At 39.4% G+C, this 16,561-nt stretch overlaps 1 protein-coding gene across 7 annotated transcripts in view; it reads left to right on the forward strand.

Moving 5' to 3' along the window:
• The window catches only part of mapkap1 (MAPK associated protein 1), a 90,877-nt gene that overhangs the window by 19,711 nt on the left and 54,605 nt on the right, over window positions 1–16,561 (forward strand). For all 7 annotated transcript variants that reach the window (XM_077585664.1, XM_077585662.1, XM_077585658.1 and 4 more), the window contains one exon: window positions 10,131–10,220. In XM_077585664.1, the coding sequence (XP_077441790.1) occupies window positions 10,131–10,220 (90 nt within the window). The remainder of the gene's footprint in view (window positions 1–10,130; window positions 10,221–16,561) is intronic.

Here is a 16,561-nt window from a genome sequence, read left to right on the forward strand (position 1 = left end):
CTCTGCCAAAACTTACTCCTTCTCCATGGTCAAGGAAATCCCCAATTGTCCTCCTGTAAAATTCATTCTCACGGACTATCTATAATTATCACATTAAGACTAACTTTTAATTTTATATTTATTTAATTCAACATGGACTGTTTGTGTCCTTCACAACGATATACCCAGACCGACCAATAATTCCCCCATCTGAAAAAATCGCTTAGAGAATTTTTCAGACTAAAATATAAAGTTTTGCAGTAAATAAATTTTGCTTGCGTTTCTGTTTAAAAAGAGGGGAAAATTTTACATTTAACCAGTAAATTCGACAATGCGTCTCAAGCAACTATTTAAATTTCAAAAGAGAATTTGGGAAAATATTAGAAGACCAAATTTAACGAAAGTAAAATATAATAATTAAGATTGAAATAAATTGTATCTTATCTGTATTCACATTAGCTGTTTTCAATTTCTGAAACCAGACGAAATTTACCAGTATTATCTTTTGTACTATAAAAATATTGTAGCCTAACCTTAATGAATTTTACAAAGAATCTCAGTTTTCAGCCAATCATCAAATATTGATACATAAAGTTGCCCTTAGTTTTAATGTTACCATTAAGGTTGCTAGTCCCCCTTGTTGATGTTTGTCCAAAAAGCTGACTGTTTTTAAAATAGACAGAGATAAACAAATCAGATCAAAACAGAATAGACATCAAAAGTTTCAAAATATAATAAATCTGTGTGTATATAGTGTTGTCAATCAGTTCGTTATATTTACGAAATGTTTTACTGTAAATGTTATCACCTTATATCTGTCAAAATATAGATACCAGTGTAAACAGTCAGTATCACATCATATGGTTTGGTATCACTAACTCAAGAAAGCATTGTTGGTGGGGGTGAGTCACCGTCGTAGTGGAGCAGTTTTTCATAGGACAGTTCTGGACGCAGGAATGCATTAAGGAAGCATTGGAGCAGTTTTTCATTTAAGACTTTTGCATGTGAGTTCAGGGTGCAGTCATTGTGTGCATTGGGTAGTGGAGCAGTTTTGTTTTATCACATTTGTATATGAGTTCAGGGTGCAGTCATTGTGGAAACTTTCCACCAGGTGGCGCCAGGAACCTCTGCTCTCCATCAGGTGGCAGCCCAAGCAGGTGGAGTGCTGATCAGGGGATGGCCGCACCTCGTCCCTCTGCTGGTGGTAGCATTTGCAGTTTCTTTGTTGGTGGGGGTTTTGTTTTGAAGAGATCTGTGTCCCGCCAGTTGACTTTGTTTTGAAATAATGACCCCTGACCAATAATCCTCACTCGACTGAAAACATTAAAATCTGCCCCAACAGTATTTAGGTTATAACATGTCAGTAAATATTAAAAACAAAAACTTTCTTTATTTCAAAGAGATTAAAAAAATAAAATCTTGGGAATTTTTTTCTTTCTTAAATTTAAAAAAAAAAATGAATAAATAAAAATTATTAAAACAATGAAAGTTTACAATTTTAAATAATTGGTAATTATATGTCAATATTTGTTATGGTTTACAATATTTAATTTAATAGGTTTTGCATACCTTCATAAATAATACTTAGGATAAGATAGGACAGATATACTCTAACAATTTACAAATATAGTAAATTAATAAGTGTGTAGTTTTCAATTAATGTTTTCTCAATGGAGGTCGCAGCCCGTAGTCAGCCTTTGGTCAAACATCAAAGCAGGAATGATTTTTTAATTACATAGCGCCTCAAATTATGTCAAAAATGTGATTCTTCCAGATAGCTTCCCCATGAAACGGTCCAATCTTCCAGAGTATCGTAGTTCAATTCTGAAATGAGACTTCAAATGTCGAATTCAAAGGTTAAATATATTCAGGAGAGATTAAAATTATTTTTCTATTTATAAACATGGGAAAAAACTCCTTTTTAAATTATAATTAACACATTACTTCATCCCCAGGACGGCAGATAAGGAATTTGTCGTCTCCACTCCTTCTAATGGGTGATAGCTGCTTCTGAAAAGATATTTCAAGGTTAAATAATGTTCTCGCATACAAGAAAAATCATAAGGGAAAAACAATCAACTATATAAAGAATTATTCCACATTAGTCGCCATCCAAGTTATTTGTTTTTAGTTATTATTATTATTATTATTATTATTATTAAAATAGGAGAGTAGAGACTAAACTATTTAATCTAAAGATAATCCAAAAAAGTTACATATATATTTTCTCATTAAACTTTAAAAGCAGATTAACAATCACACAATTAACATCTTCCTTTTATAAAAACATTTTATTTTACCTCATTACAAAGGTTGATTGGCCTTTGGCATTTTTAATTTGAAAAAGGGTGACACCTGGCGATCAGAATGAGTCACAGCAACTAAAATTTTCAAACTGACCTGCGTCATTAATTTATAAAAGGATGACACCTGGCGGTCAGCTAGAGTCATAGCAACTACAATCAGTCAAAGTTATTTATGTTCAATAAGCATCATATATGCATTGAAATTTTATAATATCTTAAAACTATACCTCTCTATGTTATTTGTGTATTAATATTCGTTCGTTTTATATCAAACATAATTTTAAATATGACGTATTTGCACTCGTGAAGCCAGATTAAGTATTCAACATTAGTGCTTAAGAAATTTATATAAGGGGCTTATAAAATCAGTTACGGCAACAATTTATATAATGTCGTTCAATTATTTAACGCAGACACTTGCGGGTTTTAGCGTTAGAAATTTTATTAGTATTTTTACCGTCTAATTAATTTATCCCGTTCAGCGTTATTAAACGGTTTCATTCTTTATTACGTAAATTCAAAATCATACGAGCTGTTTGTATGAAACAATCGAAAGTCAATATTACAGCATTAATCATCATTTAATACACTTTTCTTAAAGTTACGTCCGGGATATTCCTCTATATAAATATTACATACACTCATAACATTATTAACGGGCGGTCGCCGTGTACGCACATTCAAAGTTAAACTGCCGCCCCCAAAACCACCGAACAAATGACACATCTCATTAGAATAAACTAACCTTTTTCACAATATAATTAAGTCCCGTCGTTCAATATTAAATATATTTTATATCATTATCTTAACGGTAGTATCTAACACGGAAGCTCTAGTTCCGTCTAGCGGAATAATATCAGGTCAAGTCTTTTAGTCCTTCAGAATAAAACCGCGCCGTAGCCAAACATTATTAATTTATTCAAAGTTATATAAATGGTTATAACTTCGCAAAAATACCTAAAGCTAGTATTCTAGCATTATTCATTATCTTATCCAAAAATACACGATTATGTGTCGTTTTTATTCCACTCGTAAACGCGTTCTTATATCTCGTATTTTTACGTCGAACGCCCGGCGGCGCGAGCCTCAACATCCTCCATCAATAGAATTAACTTACCGTAGCTTATAACGGCGCCATAAGATTTATTCCACCGCAATCGTACATCCATTTTATTAGTTTTTCAAAACCCGGATATGTCTACTGGGCATTTCCCCGATCGCAAATGCGCATGCGCTCACAACTCCATGTCGCCTCATGACGCGGCATTCGGCTCAAACCATTTTTGTAGTTCTCAAATAGTGTCCATACTTTCTATTAATTATTGCTGCCCGTATTTTATAGCTTATTATATTATATTATATTGATGTTAAGTCGTATTAATATTTATAAATACAGTGACGTCTCACTTATAACAGAATTAGTCAACACCTTATTTCATCGCGGTCACTTTAAGATTTTACCGTGACGTCAGATTTTCTTCACCGACAAGACGGCATACAAACAAACGAATATCAACAAAATATCTCTTTGCGCCCCCGTAAAGACGATAACAATGACGTCGACTATTCTACCACATACAAATAATACACAACAAATATCATGATCTTCTCTCAAAATAATAAATACCGCTTTAAGTCAATTACGAAGCAGTCTCTCGACTAATATAGCCTGTCTGTTCACAATTACTCGATTCAATTGTGCAGAAACCCCTCGTAACGTTACGTACCAATGTCTGGTAATATATCCTCATCTGCGCATTCATCTTTCTGTTATCTGTCAGCTGAACAGATCTGTCCATGAATATCCATATTCAATCATCCAAGGACCTCACGATTGATCACAAAACGGCGTATCAACTCCGCTTATTGCCAACCTGACTACCAAAGCTGAATATATGTTCTCGGATCTTAACGACGTCAATCAGGGCAGTACAATTCCGCTGTATATTTCGTAGTTCCTCCGCAATTTCATCCGAGAACCTCCCGTTTGCGTCTAACAAACTGCGTTCCTTGCACAAGGACCTTTAAAACAAATTATCCAAAAGTGCCTCTCGCCTGCGTGAACAAGGCTGTTTTCCACTTCAGCTTCTATTTTATGCAAGGAATTTATGTCAATTTCCCAAGCATCTCTCGTCTTGTAAGAATAGAAAATGTCCCTCAAAACTGACTACAAAGCAATTGCGTACAACTCAACGTCTTTTATTATACAAGGAAATTATGCCAATCTTCCATGCATCCCTCGTCTTGTAAAAACAAAATGTTTCTCAAAACTGACTACAAAACGATCGCGTACAACGTGACAGCATTTCCGCAAATAGCGCTACATCACCACTAGTGTATACTTCAAATACCGTGGCAAAATCCGAAATCTGGGACTTCACGTCCAACCAAACGATTTCAAAATTTATCACTATTTTTCTTACACAAACTCCATCCTCAATAATTTTGCAAGACAAATTTATCAGCCGCAGCGTTCTCAGACAGACAGAACTCCTAAAACGTGGATAAAGTGTCCACTCACCGTGATTAATATGTGGCCGGGGAATTCTGCCCGTCCTTGAACGCCCCGCTGCAAAACGTCGCTACGTCGGGAGTCACCATTTTGAAGGAATTAAGGAATTTTGTCCTCTTTGCGTGTTCCAAAAATGAAGATAGATTTAATGTAAGAAAAATACACCTTTGCAAAAATGATTTTTTAATCAATCTGAGATCTCTGGACAGATAACAGCCTCTATCATCACTTAAACATCGTGGGATTCAGAGCATCAAATGTGCTTCTTCCGGGTGTCGAACGGCTTTTATAGTTTAAGGACCTCCTCTCTTTTATTTGTAGACAAAACATATCTCTGAGTACTTTTCCAGAGCAGATGGCGTAAACAAGGTCAGATTTGGGTGTGTGTTCGGGACTGAATATGTTATATAGTTGAAGGTTCTATTTTTCCCCATAACAAAATCTCACAAACAAGTTGAACCAAATTTACGGTGGCCGTGACTGATGAAGAAAGTAAAGAGTGTGTGTGTGTGTTATTTCAAAGCAAATTTTGTTTTCAAGACCGAAATGTGCGTGTACAAAGTAAAACAAGGAATTTTGGACCAATCAATGTGCACCAGCCCAAGGTCAGACCATACCGAGATCAACACCTTCTGCTCTGCTCAGGACACAAAACATTTCGACAAGGTTAATATAAAGAATTGGGATGTTCATAGTGTGTAACAATGGTTAATTAAAGAATTAAAAATGCTACAATATCTAACAAGCGGAATACCCTCAACAAGTGAGGGAACACTATACTGATAAAAATATCATTCTCTCTTGCCTTGACAAGTCTAATTTCAGAAGCTCCTAGAGATACCATGAATATTATGTTCTACTTGACAGAGCATGAATCTGAAAATTAGATCCTTAATTTTTAATGAATGAATGAATAATCCCAGACATATTTGGCCTAACGTGAAAAGATTAGAAACTTTGCATATGCTACTGGCACTTCATAGGGACAACAATGAAATGGAAACCAAACGTTGTGCTATTGATGGACTAGTGCAATGCATGTTTTCTTTGCGCTAAATAATTGTCAAATGGTCAGCAGTGTTGGGCATTTTACCCTAAAAAGGTAATTATAGTTACAAATTACTTCTTATAAAAAGTAATTCCGTTAGCAATGGAGTTACTGCTTTGTAAAAGTAAGTAGTTACCTTTTTTCTTTTCTTCTGATATGTAAAAGTAAGTGGCTCAGGGTGTAGAGACGGTCGTTCAGTAACCAGAAGGTCAGCTGTTCGATCCCTGCTCTCCCCAAGTCGTTGTGTCCTTGGGCAAGGCACTTCACACACATTGCCTCAGGTATGTTGGGGTGGGTACAGGTACATTCAAAGCCAAATTTATTTGAAAATTGCATAATATACCTTTACATATGGATTGTTTTTATTTTTGTTGCCAGGTGTGATGAGTGTGTAAAGCTTTTTGGTCAGTGATAAGACCCTAAAACGTTATTTTATTTTTTAATTTTTTGGGCAATGAGTTTCCCCCGCTGGCATTTTTTAAAAGTATATATGCTTTTATTAGAGGGCATCAAAAATAAATAAATAAAAAGTACATATGTATGGATAGGTCTGATGCCACTGAACATTTTGAGTGGTGGACTCATATATTATAAATATTCATAAATGACTTAGTCATCACACTTACAAAGAGTATCCAAATTTTGGACAAAACACCTTATGTGACACCCCCCCCCCCCCCCACCCCCAAGGGCTAGGTGGCGCTATATTTATAACTGAATATTGTTGACAGATGCCAGCAGTGGGATGGGAAGATGGAAAGAGTACTTTGAATAGTTGATGAATGAGGAAAATGACTGTTGTGGACCAGGAAGTAGCAAAGATTAGTAAGGATGAAGTGAGAAGTGCATTGAAGAGGATGAAGAGTGGAAACGCACTAGGTCCTAATGATATACCTGTGGAGGTATGGAAGTGTCTACGAGAGGTAGCAGTAGAATTTCTGACTGGGTTGTTCAACAGGATCTTAGATAGTGAGAATATGCCTGACAAATGGAGAAGTGTGCTGGTGCCCATTTTTAAGAATAAGGGAGACATACAGAGTTGTGGCAACTGCAGAGGAATAAAGCTAATGAGCCACACAATGAAGCTATAGGAAAGAGTAGGTGAAGCTAGACTGAGGGCAGAGGTGAACATTTGTGAGCAGCAGTATGGTTTCATGCTAAAAACAAAGGACCACAGATGCAGTATTTGCTTTGAGGATGTTGATAGAGAAGGTCAGAAGGAGCTGCATTGTGTCTTTGTAGATCTGGCGAAAGCTTATGACAGGGTGCCCAAAGAGGAACTGTGGTTTTGTATGAGGAAGTCTGGAGTATGGGAGTCTGGGAAGTATGTTTAAGTGGTGCTGGACATGTATGAGGACTGTTAGATAGTGGTGGGGTGTGCTGTAGGTCTGATGGAGGAGTTCAAAGTGGAGGTGGGACTACATCAGGGATCAGCCCTGAGCCCCTTCTTGTTTGCTATGGTAAATGACAGGATCACAAACGAGGTTAGACAGGAATCTCCATGGACTATGATGTTTGCAGATGACATTGTGATCTGTAGTGAGAACAGGAAACAGGTGGAGGAGAAGCAAGAAGTGTGGAGGTTTGGCCTGGAAAGGAGGGGAATGGAGGTTAGCCGTAGCAAGACGGCGTATCTGTGTGTGAATGAGAGGTACCCAAGTGGAAGAGTGAGGTTACAGGGAGAAGAAACCAAGAAGGTGGAGGAGTTTAAGTATTTAGGTTCAACAGTCCAGAGTGGAGAGTGTGGAAAATAAGTGAATAAGCATGTGCAGGCAGGCTGGAACGGGTGGAGAAAAGTTTCAGGTGTGATGTGTGATAGAAGAGTTTCAGCTGAAATGAAAGGAAAGGTTTATAAAACTGTGGTGAGACCAGCAATGTTGTTCTCTGTAGACAGTGCCACTGAGGAAAAGGCAGTAGGCAGAGCTGGAGGTGGCAGAGATGAAGATGCTGAGGTTCTCTTTGGGAGTGACCAGGATGGATAGAATCAGGAATGAGTACATTAGAGGGACGGCACGTTAGAGACTTTAGAGTTAAAGTCAGAGAGGCTAGACTGAGATGGTTTGGACATGTCCAGAGGAGAGATATATTGGCAGAAGGATGCTGAGTTTCCAAATGCCAGGCAGGACGTCTAGAGGAAGACCAAAGAGGAGGTCTATGGATGTAGTTAAAGTGGACATGAAGCTAGTTGGTGTGAAAGCAGAGGATGCTGAGGACAGGGTTAGATGAAGACAACTGATTCTCTGTGGCAACCCCTGAAGGGAAAAGCCAGAAGAAAAAGAGACCGGGGAGTTAAGCATTTCCCCTTTCATGGCGAAGTAAATATGATACACACAATTTGATGCTCCGCCCCCGTCATATAGTATTTCGAAAACCAAGATTTTTTACACTGTGATCCCAAACATATACCATCATTACTTCGCCATCTTTAGGGACATCACAAGTTCACTAATCTTAAAAATTGATAAACACACCAGAAACATTTTGTCAAAACAAAATTTCAAACAACTAATGTAAAAGTAAAGTTCAAATATATATTTGCACAATTATCATTCCGAATAACTGCCAGACTCTATGTAAACATTTGACCACATTTTTGCAACACAAAAGTTTAACTGGTAATCAAGCAGTGAATCATCAAAAGTACTGTTAATAAGCAATAATAGTTGTGGAGAAATGATTGCAGAAATTTTTTGCTTGACATTAACATCTAGTAGCATTTTATGCTGTTGTGGTGTGATGGGTTTAAATGAGTTTAATTAATTGCTTTTGGTTTTTGCTGGTGTTTTTTTTTGGGGGTGTTTATTAAGGTGCCAGGGTATGAATTATTATTATTTTTTGCTAATCTGTACCCAGTTTCACAATCTGTACCCACAGTTTACTAATCCGTTCCCACAATTTACTAATCTGTTCCCACAATTTACTAATCTGTTCCCTCAGTTTACTAATCTGTTCCCACAGTTTACTAATCTGTACCTACAGTTTACGAATCTACCTACAGTTTTAGCAATCTGTACCCACAGTTAAGCACGTCGGGTTAGGGTTACACTCTAATGCATCGATACAAGTTTGATTTACTGTATTTGAAAACTGGAGTAGTGTTGAGTGTGAAACAGGTGAGAAACTCCATGCCATTTTGATTTTGTGGAATTGATACAGGTTAAAATCAGTGTTTTTTAAAACTGTAGGCAACGAGGAAACCAGTGTCTTTACCAACGCAAAACTGTGAAAACACTATCCATCTTCAGGCCAGAAAATGCAATTGCGGTTTAGGTTTCATAATATAGGCTGATAGACGGGGAGTGCAACGCTAGAGCCAACTTAATCGTCACTGCTCATTTGAGTTATCCATCGTTTGTAGAATACATAACTAATCCTCACATCAAATTTACCAATATCTCCCGCCAGACGGAGCGCTTGTGGAAGCTAAACTGAATACTGTATACATTTGCCGATATTGAAGGATCTATGGCGAGAGCCAGAGGGCTTCATGGCTCGTGCGCACTACACATTACATGTTAGCATTAGTAGCTATGTTGCGCAAGCTAAAATAAATGTCACAATTTGAGTCTGCCGGCTGCCGCGGGCCTTCCTGTTCCGACCAATCTGTTTAGGTCGGTGGGGTATGCTCAAAGAATCACCTTGCATTTCTTCTTTTATTCACTTTATGGCAATTTTAGCAGAGTGCTACCGTTTCTTCTTTTTGTGTTCTTCTTTGTTTCTTATTTGACGGCCTAAATTGTGGGTACAGATTACTAAACTGTGGGTACATATTACTAAACTGTGGGTACATATTTGTAAACTGTGGGTACAGATTACAAAATTGTAGGTACAGATTAGCAAAAAAAAAAATTTTCATACCCTGGCACCAGAGGGGCTCCGTAGTTTATTTTTTAGTTCTTTTTTGGATGGTTAAATTCATTTGGGGTTGGTGAATTTAAAGGTAGACAGAATGTTTAGTTTGGGCTCTCTGGATTCTTATTGTAAAATTGGTGAAACATTGGTCAAGATGTGTATTTCTAGTCAGATAGCTGCAATCCTTTCAAACTGGATTTAAGAATTGATATGTTGTGGCTGTTTTATTAGGGCTCCAACAAGATAGCCATGAGAAACCCGGGGCTGCTGGTAAGATAAGAGGGATGGTCCACTTGAAGATTCATTGTGTTTTAAGCACATTTCAGTTGTTATTTATGCAATGCAATGCTTGTTTTTAGTAACATAACATTCTTTTTTTGGGGGGTCATTTTTAGTCTGACTGAAATTTTGTATCTGTGCTCCTTTTTTTCAGCCCAAAGACTTGAAAGACTGAGAAAGGAGCGTCAAAACCAAATCAAATGTAAAAATATTCAATGGAAAGAAAGATCATCCTCTCAATCAGGTAGTGTTAATTTAACCTTCAACTTTCTCAAGTGTTTTTGTTGTTATAGTTTTAATTAGGACATTTTCATTGTTTCAGCAGTGGATACAGGAAACTAGAAAATAACATGCAAAAAGAACAGGATATACGGTGTTTCCCACAGATTTGAAATGTTGAGGGGTAGGGGTGTACAAGCCCCCCACACCCCTTTCCGGAAAAAAATAGTGCCATTTTGCACTTAATATCGTGCATTCTAGTGAATTTTCACAGTAAAAATGTTGTTGTAACATTACTCATTGACTCCATATTGTTTTTACTTACTTTATATTAAAATAATAATACAAATAAAATAATTCTGTCATATCGGATTGTAAGTGGGAAAAAAAACTGGATCGGGACGGATTGGACGTGAATACACAATCCCAAAGCACAAACTGCGAGCATAAAGTGCTTCGCGGTGGTTAAAGAGAAAATATTATGGGATAATTCTGGCCAAAATTAACTCTTTTACTGCCAAGGACGTTAAATGACGTTTAGTAAAAACCTACGGAGGGCCGCCAAGGACGTTAAAAGACATTCTCCATTTTTTTTAATTATTTTTTTTGAAACGGGTGGAGGAAAGCCTTGGCCAGCTGTGGTGAAAGTTTCAAGCAGATCTAGTTAGCGAAAATGGCGACCGGTTGCAAGCAGCTCACGCTTGAGCATTTTTTTCAAAGACGAAAAGCATCGACCAGTGCTAAAGAGCACATTGATGACGACGATGATCATCATCGATGATGATGATGGTGACTCCGAGGTTGGAAGCGTTGACGCGGCAGTAGAAGACGTGAGGCGGAGCTAGATGGCTGAGGAAGCGAACAATGGCGACCGGTTGCAAGCAGCTCATCGACCAATGCTAAAGAGCACAGTGATGACGACGATGATGATGATTGTGGCTCCGGGGTTGACACCGAAGTTGGAAGCATTGACGCCGAAGTTGGAAGCGTTGACGCGGCGGCTATGACCGCGTCATAAAGCCTCACCGGCGAGCGATGCTAACACCGGAAAATGCGGCGCACAACCGAGCACTTCTGCACAGGCGGACGTTCAATCGGACGATGAAGAGTACCCCGAGTCCAATGCATATTCATCGGAGGAGTGGGTACAGTCTGGTACTTGATATTCCCCGGAAAAAAAGGCCGTCAAGAAAGTGTAACGTCTGCACGCGAAAGGGGCAATCGCAGTGAAACGAATCTGTTGTGCAAATCCTGCTCCGTCTCCTTGCACGCAGGGGAGTGTTACAAAAAGAAAAACTGTATTTGAAACATCCACACAATTGTAAATAGTACCACAGTTGCACACATTTCTAAATAGTTTCCGAAATTATTTTGTCAAATTGTTACACTGTTGAATGGAAATAAACGTATTTTGCAATCTAAAAACAAAAAAAACTTTTTCATTGTTGGTGGTAGTGTTTTACAGAAGTAAAGCACTATTTAGGTGTTTGTGGCATCATTCATGGACAAAAAGAAGTGTACAATTCACTAGAGTGCATGAAATAACATCGTTTCACAAAAACGTCTCCGTTTTTTGTTTCAAAACAGAGCATTTCGGTGAAACTAAACATTTTCTATTGTTGATTACTGAAAATCGGAATAAGGTAGAAACAAACTTTTTTTTCTGATGAAAGATGAGAGTTCAATCTTTCATTTGGTAGTATGTGTGTTTCCATAGTCCAAACACAACATTTTCTGTGGACCTTGAAAGATCAGTCAAAATGCTTAAATCGGCTGGCACTGGCGGCATCCCTTTTCTGAAAACGTCTGGCAGTCAAAGAGTTAATAATGCTTTGCCTTACAGAGAAGAAAGCAAAACAATGAAAAATATCAGACACTTTTATCCAGACGTTCACAATCCATTCACATACTGTGGCGTACCTTGTCCAGCCAGTGTATTTGCCTTCTCTCATTGATTGCTCCCATGCTTCTCGCAACTTTACTTTCAAAGCCCAGTTTCAATGACCAGTTGGAGTTCCTTTGTTAATCCTCCCGGAATGATGGCAGGCCCCAACTTCGTTTTTCTTGCTTTTTTCCCCTTCCGAATCATGGATTTATTGATGTGGAATTATCTTGCGACTGCTCTATTCCCATGTACAACCGCGTAAGTGATAGCTTGCAGTTTAAATTGTGCCTCGTAAGCATGTCACTTAGCTGATGCCATTTTCCGAAGTTTCAAACTGATGTTGTTTTGCACAATGCAAATACCGGCGATATTTTGTTATGCGTTCCTGCTCGGTCTCGGCCGGTGTTAGAATCGTCTCCGCAAATAGCGCCCGGCGGCTGCATGTCGCCATAAAGGTAGGGTCCAAACACGGTAGACGAAATGCAGTACAGGAGACAGGAGGTCACACTGCAATTTGGCGTTTTATTTTCTCCTTTTATTCACCTTCTCGTTCCATCTCCACATTCGATTACATAGAGCTGCATTTCTCTTCTGCCTTCTCCGCTCCGTCCGTCAGCCAACCAGTCAGAAAGGTGTGTTGGCAACAGCAAAATTTACCCCGAGGGGTCTTGAAGGAAAACGTCTCCGGAACTCGGTGCACACATAAGAATATTTTGCCTTGAAGTCTTGAAACCACGGTACATTTTCTAGAAAACTTTTTGGGAGGCGGCCAGTTTACTTGGGCGGCTCGCCCAAGTATTAACATGGTGTGGGAATGGCTGATATACTAGGGATGCACCAAATTTTTGGCCACCGAAAATATTCTGAAAAAAATTGTAAAAATAGCCATTATATATAAACGTATGTTAATATGTACTGAATAATTATTTTCCATAACATTCCCCCCTTTTGATCATATATTGATCCACTAAAAATAAGAATAGAGGAAAGACAAGGTGAAACACTATCCAGCTACCCACCCTAGCCACGGAATAAGGGAAACCTTCATAAAACACGTTTGGAAAAATGCTGTTTTTTCGGAGGACAGGCCCACCTTAACAATACGGCAAAAAAAAGAAAAGAAGGGAAAAACAAAACCCAATATATACAAGTCCAATAAAGCAAAACCATAACACAAATAACAGAGAAGGAGAAACAATGGCAAAACAGGAGCGCAAAAAAAAAATAAAAAATACAAACTATCAATCCATTCACATAGTAAAACAAACTGTATATGTGACCAAGGCCACCGATGACTGGACAGCAATGATTGGCTCCAATTGTCAAGTTATTTGATTTAATTGCAGTTTCTCCAACTTGAAAGAGAGACAAGCATTCACTTGAAGATTCCAAATAGGTTTCACTCAATAACAAGTTTTCCTTTTCTTACTTTTATTTTTTCCAAGGCATTGATCATTAGGTGACCATTAGGTGAAAAACCGTCTGTGTTGTCAACTTTTGAAAGCTTGCCCTGCACGCCGATCACTCCACAATTGTCAGCGATACTTAAGAGTGCAACACGGTGCTGCTAGCTAGCGCTATGCTAACTGTAGGGCTTATTTTAACGTGACACCAACGGTGCCACTCCTTAAATGCTCTGGGTTGCAACAGGTGGTCTGCTCCTGTCAATCTGAAAATTATCTTACAAGATTCATTTACTTTCTACATTCTCTCCGTTCTTTATTTGTATAATTTTAATTTCTACTTTTATTCATATCAAATAAACTTAATATTACGTTAATATACTTAAACTGTTCATTTTTATTTATTTGAATCTCTATCATTCTCTATAAAATTAAAAGAATGTTTGAGTCCACTGGTTTGACTTCCCACTTCCCACTCGGCGTTCCTAAATGGAAGCTTAGAGAAGGGCGCCTACTTTAAAGGCAAACTTTTTAGTCTTTGCACAAAGTTCATGAAACATTCAAGATAATGTCCCGACTTGGCTGTCTATCTGTTCAATTGGTAACAAGACGACGAGCCGCCTGACGTCTCTGTGGAGGATAGTTGGATCTTCTCCTACTGTCCATCAGAGGCAGATTGGTTGATTTTTGCTTTCTGAGCTCTTACCACAGACACACTGTAGCTGGGAAAGATCCTGATGTTAACGTCCCTCACAATGCTTTTGGTGTCTGGATTGGTGCTGACAACTCTGCCAAGCTTGAACTGACCTCTGAGCGCATTCTGGTCACTTCGCCAAACGATGTCTCCAACAGCGAAGTTCCTCTCTGTCGTATGCAATTTGCTTCTTACAAACAGGTTGGGGCCAGCTAGTTGACTCCAGAGACTCCAGAATTTGTTCACTTCCGCTTGCATTGCTCTCAGCCTCTTGTATGGGTAGCTGGAAAAGTTGAATGTTTTAATTCCCCACTTGGAGATGCTCGACCAAGCAGCAGCGTGTTTAGTAAAACATATTGAATGCAGCCCTCTATCTAGGCTTTGCACACTGGCATCAATCAGACGGTCATTTGCTAGGCTGGCTGCTATTTGAAGAGTTGTTTGGAACTCACTATAAGTCAGCCCAGACTCTTTTCTAAGGCCTTGTAGTGCTCTCTTTACAACACGCACTGCAGCTTCTGCAGCGCCATTTCTGCGTGGTGAATCAGCTGGATGAACCTTCCATATCCACTCAGTTCCATATTTTTGCTGCCAGTTCCCCCAAGGCTGCTTTGTTCAGACTGTCCAAATATCTGTACAGTTTCTCGAGGACTGGCTTTGCTCCAATGAAATTTGTGCCATGGTCTGATCAAATCTTTTTAGGGTGCCCCCTCATTGCCATAAACCTTTGGTAGGCCATCAGAGACCCTACGGTGGATAGGGTATTCACCAGTTCTGTGTGGATTGCCCTACTGGCCATACAGCAGAAGACATCCCCCCAGACCTTTAATGTGACTCTCTTCTTGATGTCACCTTTTACTTGGTAGGTGCCAAAGAGATCAACTGTCGTGAATTCAAAGGGCACAGCAGGTGCAGTTCTTTCTGGTGGCAAGTCACCCATTACTTGCTGGCATTTTCTTGCTCTTGCCTTCTTGCAGGTCATGCAGCCATGCTCGCTTCCGTCGGAGAATGTGATTGCCACAGGTTTTCCAGTATAGCACGGTGGAGTTAAGGCTCTGGTGAACTTGACTTTACCAAGTTAGATGTACTCCCCCAAAAGCTGAATTGCATCCTCTCTTAAGCCGTGCGAGAGAGCTATGTCCCACGAGTCCTTGACTGGACAACTTTCCTGCTTCGCCTCTTGGAATGCCCATCTCACTAGTATAAGCTCCTTTTTGCTTCATAAGAGTCACCAGCCCGACCGCGTCATAGAGCCCTGACACTTGGCTAAGAAGTTCTCGTCGCGTCAGCGGGTTTGGTGTTTGGTCTCTTACTTGATCGTAATGGAGGTCTTGGCCAAGTCTCATCTTTTTCTTTCTTTCTTTGAGAAGTTGACTCCGGCCATAACATGAAGCTTGTCCTTCTCCATCAGATACCCTAGACTGAGTGCTTTATTGTCCTCATCATGCATTTGATTTGGCAGGGCCACAGACTTTATCTTGGCCTCCTTCAGCTTGTTGTTGCTTTCGTTCCTCCCTTTTTGCCCAGAAAAAATTCAGGGCTTGAGCTCAAACCTTCCAGCTTTGAGGATTTTCTCCACATTTTCAGTGATTGTCTTCAGCTGATCAAGGTTTTTGTGGGATGTGAGGATGTCGTCAATGTAGCTGTCAATGAACCTGACGTTCCTCTTTGAGATGGATGAAAGGAGGAAAGTCAGCAGTTTCGGGCATTGCAAGCTGTGCAATGCACCCTGCTGGTTTATCGCCAATATTCACCCTTGTGATCGAATACTCCTCCAAGTCCGCATCGTTTGAATCTCGGCAGAGAAATTTATGCAGATGCAACTCTTTGTCCTCCAGCCACACAGTTATACATCTTTTTTTTATGTCCCCCAAAGCAGCATACACTCCACTCCGAAACTTGAGGACAGCACAGATCTGATTGAGGACATCCGAACCTTTCATCAGCAGATCATTTAAACTCACTCCTCTGAACTTTTGGCTTCTGTTCCACACAAGTCTCACTGGGGTCGTGACTGAGTGTGGGCTAGGAGCTATGAGGTGACTCGCGTACCAGACCGGCCCAGTCCAGCTGAGAATTCTGTTTCTGGACAACTTTGTTGCAGCCTTTCTTTCCACCATATCATGTACATGAGCAGCATAAGCAATCTTCCACTCTGGTTCTTTTGGCCAACTGCTTCTCAGTTCTAAGGAATGTAGCCTCAACTGTTCTTTTGTTGTTTGGCAGGGAAGCAGGATCTCCCAGCCAAGGATATCTAGCGTGCCAATGCGGGTTCCTTGCTTTGATTGTCACTTTGACATAACTCCTTCTCCTCAGCAAGAGTCACTGCTTTGCCTCCTGGCTGGCAGTTTCTACAGCGACAGCCGCCACATCTTGGTTCGCAT

This window comes from Vanacampus margaritifer, chromosome 14 (genome assembly GCF_051991255.1).
Source record: "Vanacampus margaritifer isolate UIUO_Vmar chromosome 14, RoL_Vmar_1.0, whole genome shotgun sequence".
Classification (NCBI taxonomy): domain Eukaryota; kingdom Metazoa; phylum Chordata; class Actinopteri; order Syngnathiformes; family Syngnathidae; genus Vanacampus; species Vanacampus margaritifer.